Source organism: Loxodonta africana, chromosome 19 (genome assembly GCF_030014295.1).
Source record: "Loxodonta africana isolate mLoxAfr1 chromosome 19, mLoxAfr1.hap2, whole genome shotgun sequence".
Lineage (NCBI taxonomy): Eukaryota > Metazoa > Chordata > Mammalia > Proboscidea > Elephantidae > Loxodonta > Loxodonta africana.
Genome location: NC_087360.1, coordinates 65,546,670 through 65,557,815, shown reverse-complemented (window position 1 = coordinate 65,557,815; position 11,146 = coordinate 65,546,670). Strand labels below are relative to the sequence as shown.

Genomic DNA, 11,146 nt, shown 5'->3' with positions numbered 1-11,146 from the left:
AGTTTTAGGATGGTACACATTGGGGAGTCGTTCTAGATGTTTAGTCACTTACTTATGTGACTTTGGGCAAATCACTTCTACTACTCAGCCTGAGTTTCCTCATCTGTCAAACAGGGATAGTAGTACTTACTTTGCAGAGTTTGGTTCTGCTAAAAAATGAAAAAAATATATATATGAAAGACCCATTCCTGGAGCACCCAAAAGTTAATAGTTTTTCTCCTTTCTCATTTGTCATTTCAATTTTACTTGAATTATTAACCAAAAATTAGCTCATCTATTTCCTAGATCCCTTTTCAAAATAAATCTCTTTTCACTTTTGCTTCCCTCTAGGGACAGTAGTAATATTTAAATACATGTTGGAAACATAGTAACTCTTCTCTTTTCTTTTTAAGACAATACTCATTTGTGATAGAACTGCCACATCCTATTGAAGAATAAGGAAAGTCTGACGATGAATGACTGTTTTCTAGAACACGGGTAAAGCATATTTGGTAGATTAATTCTCAATTCACCTTCTCAGAGGAAAAGGACAAAACCCTCATTTACTAAGATTCTACAAAGATTTTTCAGGCAAGTCCCTACCCAGCCCCTCAACAGTCTTTGCTTTGAAGCATCCATTCCCCAGTACTTGACTTCCTTGACCAGGTCCAGAAAGTTTTTTTGAGCCACAAGAAGACTCTGGAAACCATTGTCTCCTTCAGCTGACATTCACGTGTCTCCATGGCGCTCAGGGGAGGGATGGCATATGTGCTTATCAGGGAATCAATCTTTCTGCCCATCACCCTCTTTTTCTTCAGGAGAAAGCGAGTTAGTGCAATTACCTCATCCAGAACAATTACCTCACGTTAAACTGTTTATTCTCCAGAGAAAGGTGTTTGGGAGCAGGTAGTGCTTTGGCAAGAGAGATGGATTTTTTAAAAGTACTTGTATCAATATTGAGCGTGGGCAGTGAGAAACTATTGGGAAGGTTGTCTTTCTTTCAAACTAAGACATCATTTTCTATTGGGATCAGCCAGGCAAGAGAGGACATATATTCGGGCCGGCTAAGTTCTGGCACTATTTTGGGGACCCAATCCTGGGGGAGATGGCCTGACTACAGAACATGGGACTCAAAGTAAAAATCAGGGTGTATTCTTGGCTCTGAAACTGTCGGGCCTTGGACAATCTCTTAAATCCCTCCTTCTGCAAAGGGGAGAATAAGAGGCAACTGTAAGGTACTTTCAAAAGCACTCGAATAAAGATTTTACAGTCTGGTAAAACCAAACCATAGTTTTAAAAAGTCTTCTTTGTTCTTGCTATAAAGGCACAAATGCCCAGCACATCTCTCTCTGATACTTATAACAAAAATAAGAACAACAACAAAATCCAAACCCATTGCAGATGAGTGGATTCTGACTCATAGTGACCCTGTAGGACAGAGTAGAACTGCCCCGTAGGGCTTCCAGGTAGCAGCTGGTGGATTTGAACTGCCAACCTTTTTGTAACAGGCTTAGCTCACCGTAGCTCTTAACCACTCGATCACCAGGACTCCCTAATATTTATAGGAACGGCAATTCTCAGGGCCCAAATTAAAACACAAAAACAGAAGCTATCAGAAACAAAGGAGCTCTGGTGGCTCCTTGGTTAAGGGCTGGCCTGCTAACGGAAAGGTTGATGGTTGGAGCCCACCAGCCTCTCTTCAGAAGAAAGATGTGGCAGTGTGCTTAAGTAAAGATTTTAGCCTTAGAAGCCCAGTGGAGCAGTCCTGTTCTGTCCTATAAGGTCACTATGAGCAATGGGTATCAGAAACGTGGGGCCTTTCTCAAAAGTCTGAGGATTCCGGAGTGATGAGGACAACAGAAGAGGAATTGGAAAATAAAATAATTCAAACAAAAATCGATCATATAGCCCTTGCTGCACCCAATATTGTCATTTTACCACCTCTTAATTTTTTAAAAATTTTAATTTATATGCACACATAAGGAAGACAGAAGAAGAACTGACTCCTTTGAAACGTGGTGTTGGCAAAGAATATTGAATATACCATGGACTGCCAAAAGAACGAACAATCTGTATTGGAAGTACGGCCAGAATGCTCCTTAGAAGCAAGGATGGCGAGACTGCGTCTTACATACTTTGGATTGTTGTCAGGAGGGATCGGTCCCTGGAGAAGGACATTATGCTTGGCAGAGTACAGGGTCAGCGGAAAAGAGGAAGACCCTCAAGGAGGTGGATTGACACAGTGGCTGCAACAATGAGCTCAAGCATAACAACATAGATTGTACGGATGGCCCAGGATCCGGCAGGGGTCCGTTCTGTTGTGCATCGGGGTCGCTATGAGTCGGAACCGACTCGACGGCACCTAACAACAACAACATATATATTTAGCATAGGCGCAATATTGAATTTGTTCCAGTGTCATTTTTTTCCTACTTGACTTTTTTTTTTCTTTTGTCACTTATTCCGGAGGGATTTCTGAGCTGATGTGGAAAAAAGGAAGAAGGAGAGTCAGGACTTTGAGAGGACCCAAAGTTGAAGAAAACTGAGCGGATTTCCTGGCAGCATCGGGGCTGCCGAGATGGCCCCGTCTTTCTGCGCTGCTTTCGCCTCCAGGGGGGCTGCGGGCTTTGCGCGCACACATCCCCAGGCATGTCCTCCCTTCCCCAGCCCGGTCCCGGCCTCCGTTCCTTTCTCCGGGAGAGGGGGCTACTTGCAGAGCATGGGGAGACCTGGGGGCACGTGGAGGCGCCGCCCGACTCACCTGCACCTCCCCCTGCCCACCCCGCGCGCCCGCCCACCCCGCGCGCCCCGCCCCGGCCCGGCTCATTGGCTGCCGCGCCGAGGGGCGGAGAGCGGGCGGTCGCGGGGTCTGCTCAGCGCCGTGGACTCGCGGCTCCGCTCGGTAGTCCGGCGCCGGGCAGCGGCGTGAGGGCTGTGGGCGAGCCGGCGGGAGACTCGGGTAGCGGCCGTGGCGGCAGCGGTCGCCCCTCTGTAGGGGGCTATGGAGGCGCGCGCTTTCTCTGGGTGCCAGTCCGGCGGCGACTCGGAGCTCCCTGCCCCGGGGCCTTAGGGAGCGGCCGTGGAACAGTCGCTCGCTAAAGCCCCCCGGGACCCCCGCGTCTCGGCCCCTGCCTCGTCGTGCCTCTCGCGGACTCCCGGGGCGCGGAAGAGAAGCCGGGCTCCGGAGTGGGGCGAGGAGCATGGGGACAGCGGCCGCCGCAGGAGGAGGCGGCGGAGGGGCGCGCCGGTGGCTCCCATGGCTGGGACTCTGCTTCTGGGCGGCGGGGGCCGCGGCTGCCCGAGGTAAGCAAGCGCTGGGCAGGGTGGGCGGCTGGCCTGGGAGCGAGGGCGAGGGAGCGCCGGCCACACGGAGTGGGACCCGCACTGTGGCGTTGGCTTCCCAAGTTGCGCCTTGCACCTCCCCGCGCCCCGAGCCGAACGGGGTGGGAGTCGAGCGAGGACCTCCGAGAGGACCACTGCCTCCCACCCGAAGTTTGCGACCTGCTGCAGTCCTACAGGTTGCTGTGACCCGGCCCTTGTCCTTTACACTGCTCGCCTGCTCCATTTTCCAAGCCCTCCCCAATTGCTGCAGACTGAAGAGTCCCCCCTTCACTCCCATATCGCTCTCCCCTGTTCCCTCTACTTCTTTCCAAGGCGAGATCGTTCATGGGTGGGTACCCATGGTGATGTCCGAGAGTTTCTGGGGAGAATGGTTGAATGATGAGGAGTCTCTGTAGGGTTAGGGGGTTTGAATCGAGAGGGCGCCTTTTTCCCTTCAGGGAGCAACACCCTTGCCGGGGTCCTCTGGCTTGCGCCAAGTGTGGTTTCCATCCCTTGGGCGACCCTAGTCCCGGGTCCTAGCTAGTACTGGGTTTTCCTGCGCGGAGGCCGCGTGTGTGCCGGAGCCCCGGAGAGCTGTGTGCACCTCCCGGTTTAACTGCGCCTGCAGTGCCGAGCCGGGATAAGCGGTTGGCCCGAGGCTGCTCACCCAGCGCCTCCAGCTAGCGAGCGCACGGCCCCCGCGAGCAGCGGAGAAATCTCTCTTCATTCCGACTCGAAGCGTAGACCCCATTTCCTGTTTCTTCAGGACTCCCGCGGAGTGAAATTCTGCAACTGGTTTCAGCTCCACCTTGAGCGAGGACAGGGAGCATCAACTTAAAAATAAATCCCAGGGAGTTATTTTGAAGACGCTTAGAGGCAATTTCAGACAGCTCGAGTACTATGGCTTTACCTTTGAAATATTCCGGAAGCTTCTCTTTTCCGCTCTCCTTTACCCTTCTTCCCTGTGTGCCGTCCTTTAGGCTTAGGATATGTAATTGCATTAAATGATCTACCTAATGCTTGCCTGGCCAGAGGTGGAACTGAGCTGGCCGCCTCACCTTCTGCTCTGCTTGCCCTCCTACACGTATTCTGAGTAGCCGGGAGAAGGGACGGGTAGGAAGGGTAGAGGATGATCACAAAAGCACCCATATAATCTCATTTTTATAAAAGCTAACGGTGTGTTAAAAGCAATCGTGCTGCCTGGAGTGAAGAATTAAAGAGAGAGGTGGATAGAGGCTTTCCGTTTTATGAATCTGTTCAGTGACTGCATTTGATTTCCTCAAAAGTTTTTTTTTTTTTTTTTAATGGAGTAAGCTTTTAAAAAGCAGGAAAGGCTTAAACCTGAGTCTCACTGATTGCACACCCTGGGTTATGGTGAAGCGTAATTCTTTCTCCCTTGTTGGAAGAAGAGCAAGCTCCTGCCATTTAATTTACTGTGGAGAATGCCTCATTGCAAAGTCAACTCTGAGTTGTTTCTATACACTGTTACCGGGAAGAGCGGGCCTTTTCTTTTCTAAATGTTGATCTGAATCTGAGTTTTCATTTACTCTTCGGTGCCGAATACCTACCAGTGACTATGTACTGACTCCTTGGAATTTGGTTCTTGAAATTGTCTTGAAGCCAGCTGTAAACAAGAGGTGGGGACGTGCCAAAAGCTTCTTGGAGTGGAGTTTCACCGACTGTGAAACTAAGGCTAGCACCTCTTGTCTGCAAGCTGTTCTTTAAAGGTCTCCTGGAAAACACACTGTACACTCTGCAGGCTTCGTTACAGCAAGTGGCTCGCACAGGTCATAGTAATGTTTAAGACACATGGAGCGGAGCAGTAGATCTGACTGCTATTTCCCTTGCAATATTTTACCTTCTGGGGTACGAAGCCCATTACTCTTAGCGTCTGTCAGAGATGCCTCCAGAAATGAGTGTTAAGCAGGCTCTGAAACCTGTGAAGCCACATACACCTGACTTTGGACAGGACAGGAAATGGGCAAAATTGGGGTTTTCAGAACAGAGGGTGTGTTTCAATGTTACCTGAGGTCTCCCATCCCAAGAAGGTGCCCCGTTCAGTTATAACCAAGAAGAGGTACGCTCGCAGGACATACTTGCTCAGTACTCTCACCATGCTCTATGGGGTTGGCTGTAGGTGGTTCTTATTTATCCAAGTAAATGGTCTTTGTTCTACCAGCCTTTTCACGTTGATCTGAACCAAGAAAGTCTACCTTTGCTTACCAATTGGTTATTTAGAATTATGCCGTTTGATTTGATGGTAGGAGAATTTTTAACAATTCAGGAACATTGTTTTGTTTTACAATGTTTATCATTTATCCGTTTCCAAGATGATTACCCCAATCCCCCCTCCCAACTTTTTTCTCTTCTTTCCCTCTATGGTTAAGATAAAAACCTCAGAAAGTCAGAGGAACATTTCAGATGATTGGCTTTGAATATAGTCAGAGAGGAAGACACTTCGGGGGCGAGGGACTGCCTGCAGAAACTAGGAGTAGCCCAAGGACCAATGTTTCTTTTCCTTCCTTTGGAAGTAAGATTTACTTCTTCAGGTTTATATTGTTGCCTGCTGGCATACCGTAAGGAAAACACATTGGTCCATGATTACGGTATATTTTAACACTTTCCAACTTAAAAGAACATTGTTTAAAAGTTATTCATGACCTGCCAAGTGCTAATTGAATCCATATCATACTGTCATATTGATCTGTGGTTGTTCTTTGAAAAATAGGAGTACTACTGTTGATCTCATTGTGGCTCGTGTATTAGATACTGTACGTAAGATACCATAGTCATTAAAGGCAGAAAGGAAGATAATGTTAACTAGGCTTAGCTTTCACACAATTCCTTGACTTAAAAAAAAAAAAATCCTGGACAATTAAACCTTCCCTACAATAACTTCAGTAATGCATTCATGGCAAGAGAAATACCCATGAGGGTCATATGGTTTATACGTACTTAAATCCGTTTATCTGTCTAGTTCGTATAGTTTTAAATTCTGTAGTCGTTTGCACCTTAGTGAATGGTATTTTAGGCCTCCCCCCTTCCTTATCCTGTTCCTTTTCCTCAAAAATTTTGTAGGTCTATGAGAAAAGAGCCCTTTCCCTCAATTTCCTACTTATCTTACCCTTTTCTGATTCTTCGACTTGCTCCTAGTTCGAGCATCCCGGTGGCACCTCATTTTCCTACCCAGCAAAGTGGTCCGGTCGAGAGATCTCTTTAGCGTAGATCTTTTTAAGGATAGAGATGAATTGTTCTGACGTTGCCTTATAATGACAACACTTGGTACCCTTTTTTATCATGTCATAGAAAATGACCCATTACATACTTCATCTCTCTTTGAATGCGCCATCTTTGGGTATGTGGTTTCCATATGGTACCCTATGGAGCCCATGGGTCCTCCAGGTGAGCTCTCCTGTCTCAGGGCATTCTCACTGAACCTGTCAGATAGTCCAGACTTTACTGTCTTATTAGTTAGGGGAGCGCTTATCTGTTTATTTTCTACTATCATCCTTATCACTTCACACTTGTAAGCTTGTATTTTATTGTTTTCTTCCTTCCCAATATAGTACCCAACTTAAAACATTGCTAGCTTAATGGCTTATCAAGGGATTGGTTGTTCAGGAGCGAGTGATGATTTGATATTCTTCTTGTATGCCTTTTTGTTTTTTAAATATCTAGACTGGAGACCCAGGCCACGTGTAAAAAACAAAAAAAACCTACTGCACGTGTATTGAAGGCTAATCCTAAGGCAGGTGTATAAGGAAAGATTTATTCCATAACATCCCCTTAAGTAAGGTGGGTAAGGGGTGTTTTCTTAATGGACATTGCTGGAGTTCATGGACAGCCCAGGTGTTTCGTCCTCCTTGATCACACCTTAGCTATTAATGTTGACTGTTCTTTACTTTTGGCAGTACCAGTTGGCCAGCTATGTCATTGTCTTGCCTTCGTCCTTGTTCTAACGCCTTCATGAACTAACAGCGTGGCAGAATAACCAATGTGAACATTACCTTGTCATTCTCAGGCACACGCTATACCTAAAGACACTTACCTGCTCACTCCTCATTTTCTAAGTGGCCACTGTTGGCATGAGAACTACCATCATGTTACTACCACTTTTTTTGTATTATGTCTGTTTGTGAAGAGAAAGGATTTTTTGAAGCCTTGTTTGAATATAATGTCAGTAATTATTATATTTGGTGTGTGGCATTCATTATTCTAAAAGCTTTACACATATTAACTCATGTAGCCCTTAAAGTAGCTGTATAAGGTAAGTACTGTTATCATCTCTATCTTTAAAATAGAAAAAGGGGCACACAGAGAGGTTAAACATAACTTGCTCAAGGCCAAGGAGTTAGTATATGGTGGAGCCTGGATTTGAATCCACGCAATCTGACTCTAGAGGCCAGAGCAAAAACAGTTTTCTAGTCTTTTCTGAAAATTAAATGATCCTTCTATTTTGGTGGGAAACCCTGGTGGCATAGTGGTTAAGTGCTACAGCTGCTAACCAAAGAGTTGGCACTTCGAATCTGCCAGACGCTCCTTGGAAACTCTATGGGGTAGTTCTACTCTGTCCTATAGGGTCGCTATGAGTCGGAATCGACTCGACGGCGCTGGGTTTGGTTTTGGTTTTATATTTTGGTGACAAAAGTGCTAAAATGGTATCTATTTAGCTATCAGAGTCATAGAGGAATTTACAGTCGCTTAAATAGATCTATAAATATATTCAGATAAAGCTAAGAGATTTCTGTTGTATGAAAACAAGCACCCTCTCACCATTCAGCCTAATATACTTTGGGATTGGATTCACACTTACAATTCTGAACGCAAGTGTCTAATATGATAGCTTGCTTTTTTTTTCCCCTCCAATTTTGAATTTCAACAGAAAATATTACTCTGATTGCATACAGCATCCATGGAATGGCAGATCCCAAGGGACTATTTGTTGCACGTCTTGTATTTTTAGCCTTGTTTGCCGGGGAAGTGTGGGCCATGAGATTTGAGAATAGATTGCTAACAGCAGAGGCTGCTGTTTCTGCTGTTTTGGGTTCTCCTGCTGCTGCTTTTGTGAGGCAGATGGCTAGATTCATTTATAGAAAAGAGATATTCATTCTATTTTGCATTTCCACTTTGGAAAGAACTTTTAATTGTTTGTGCCACATTGCATCGTACGGCCTTATTGTGTGCGTACGCATGCTGTGCGTAGATAATTTTCAGAATTAGGCGGATGTTAACATATTCAGTTTGGACTGCATTAGAAATCCACTGCAAACTCCGTTATGTTTTTAGGATGTTTCTTTTGAAAGTGAGTATGGGTGCAATACCGTGTGTACCAAGTACTTTGTACTCCTTCCTTCTTAACCCAGTCAACTCCAGCTTAGCAGCAGAAATGTTAGGGCTGTGTTTATGAGGCTAAAGAAGAAGCCATAGACATATAGTACGTGTTTCAGATTGGCAAACCTGAAGTATTTCCTAATATTGCCCCAATAGGACAAGAGCAAAGGGAGACCTATATTCTTTCTCTATGGCCAATCACTTCCGATCTTTGTTTTCATAAATGAGGCAAGCTGGAAAACTAAAAGCTAACTTCCAAATGAGGCCGATGAGAGCTTTGCTTCATGCACGTTTTTACTTTCTGCCCTCCAGTCTCTGGTTCATGAAGGCAAAAGAGCCTTTGTTCCCAGAGAAATAGAGATGAAGAGTGACCTTGACATGGGTATTCCACCACTCGAACCCTCAACTGTAAAGAGAGGAGGGATCTTGTGGAAAAATATTACTGCAACAATGAGGAGATCGATTAAGGGTGGACTTCACATAAACTTTGTTATTACCTAATTGAATACTGTAATTTCTCGATCCGGTAAGTCTGAAGGAAAATGACATTGCAGACATTCTAGAAGACAGGTGATTGGCAGGCAGGTAGGGGAAGCTGGATATCTAAGCTGTCAAAGTGGAGAAATTGTCCTGACCACTTCAAGAGCCCAGCCAACACTGGGATAACTATGTTTTGTGTAATATCATTGACAGATTTTAATAACTTGCTATAAAAGCAAATTTACTAAATATCCGTTGAGAAGATTTCCATCTAAATAAGATTTTGTCATGTTGTTTGAATGTCATTGGTAGCTTCTGCCAGCAGCAGCACTTATATAGTGGTTATCATATTTATTTTTAATTTAATTTGATAAAACATACTGGGGGAAGAGAGGAAACCAAATGATAATACCTGATGGAGCCGGTGGTATTTGAAACTCACGAATCAATGTTTTTCAAACATTAATATGTGTTTGAATTACTGCAGGTCTTGTCAAAATGCAGATTCTGATTCTTCGAATCTCAGAGAGGGGCCTGAGAGTCTGCATTTCTGACAAGCTCTCAGGTGATGCTTATACTGCCAGTCTGTTGTCCATTCTTTGAGTCACAAGGCAATGCCAAAACCAAAAGACCAAACCCGTTGCCTTCAAGTTGATTCTGACTCAGAGCGACCCTATGGGACAGAGTAAAACTGCCCCATAGGGTTTGCAAGGAGCGGCTGGTTCGTACTCATGACCTTTTGGTTATCAGCAGAACTCTTAACCCCTGCACCACCAGGGCAAGGCTATACCAAAACCAAATACCATATTTGTTGTCAAGTCGTTTCCGACTCATAGTGTCCCTGTGCGTGCAGAGTAGAACTGTGCTCCATAGGATTTTCAAGGCTGTGACCTTTCGAAAGCAAATCACCAGGCCTGCCTTCAAGGTACCTGTGGGTTTGTTTGAACCGCCAGCCTTTTGGCTAGCTGTCAAGCGCTTAACTGTTTGCGCCACTCAGGGACTCTGTAGATGATAGAAATTCAAGTTTTTGATTTTCGCCATTGTTCTTCACCGGCAGGCTAGCATGAAGTAGAGTTCAATAAAAGACTGTTTCAGAAATGCCAATAGAAGAATACCCAAACCAAACCCACTGCTGCTGAATCGATTCTGATTCATAGTGACCCTATAGGACAGAGTACAGCTGCCCCACAGGGGTTTCCAAGGTTGCCAATCTTTACAGAAGCAGACTGCCATATCTTTCTTCTGCGGAGGGCTGATGGATTCGAACTGCCGACCTTTTGGTTAGCAGCCTAGTGCTTTAACCACTGTACCACCAGGGCTCCTAATAGAATAAAAAAAAAAAATAGGCAAGCACAAATGTCAGTTTTAACTCAGACAAACATGCAGCCACCTATAAAACTAATAGATATTCAGTGGTACCATTCTGATGTAACATGTCATGGCTTGCGTTTATAAAGACAGATGGAATATCTTCTCTGGATTAACAATACTTCAGAAGGTTGGAATGCCTTTGAAGTAATTGGGGCTTTATGTCTGCATCTAATTAATTTCTTTATGGTAATAAAAAGGAACCTGAGTTCTCCAGAAGCTGAACAGTTTGCCCACAGTCACATTTTTGTATTCTCTTGACTGGAGTTATGCTTAAAAATGATCCTGAGTTCAAGATAATGAGAGAAAGAGGCTGCAGTTACGAAAGAGGTGGAACAAAATAGTCAAAATCAAACAACAAGCTGGATGAACCCTCAAAACTATTGCCTTGAGATAACCTTCAAACCTTCAACCAAAAATACCCCCTGAAGTCTTCTTAAAACCAAGCAATGATTTAGCTTAGTTGGGTGGATAGTAAAGAGTGTCTACCTTGAACATGACACTTTTTTGAGATCTATCTATAGGGGATCATAGTGACAACAGCAACTCGAAAGATTAGATAGGAAGCTCAGGGGCAGTGAGTTTCTGTTAACCGGGGAGGAACGACTCAGAAAAGCGGGTGCGAATGGTTGCACCACCCTAAGGGCGTAATCCGTGTCACTAGAGA

The 11,146-nt window shown here is 45.1% G+C and overlaps 1 protein-coding gene across 2 annotated transcripts in view; it reads left to right on the top strand.

Moving 5' to 3' along the window:
* Positions 1 to 3,179: 3,179 nt before the first annotated feature.
* Positions 3,180 to 11,146, top strand: part of UNC5D (unc-5 netrin receptor D) — a 627,625-nt gene continuing 619,658 nt past the window's right edge. For both annotated transcript variants that reach the window (XM_064272820.1, XM_003412541.4), the window contains exon 1: positions 3,180 to 3,282. In XM_064272820.1, coding sequence (XP_064128890.1) covers positions 3,180 to 3,282 — 103 coding nt within the window. The remainder of the gene's footprint in view (positions 3,283 to 11,146) is intronic.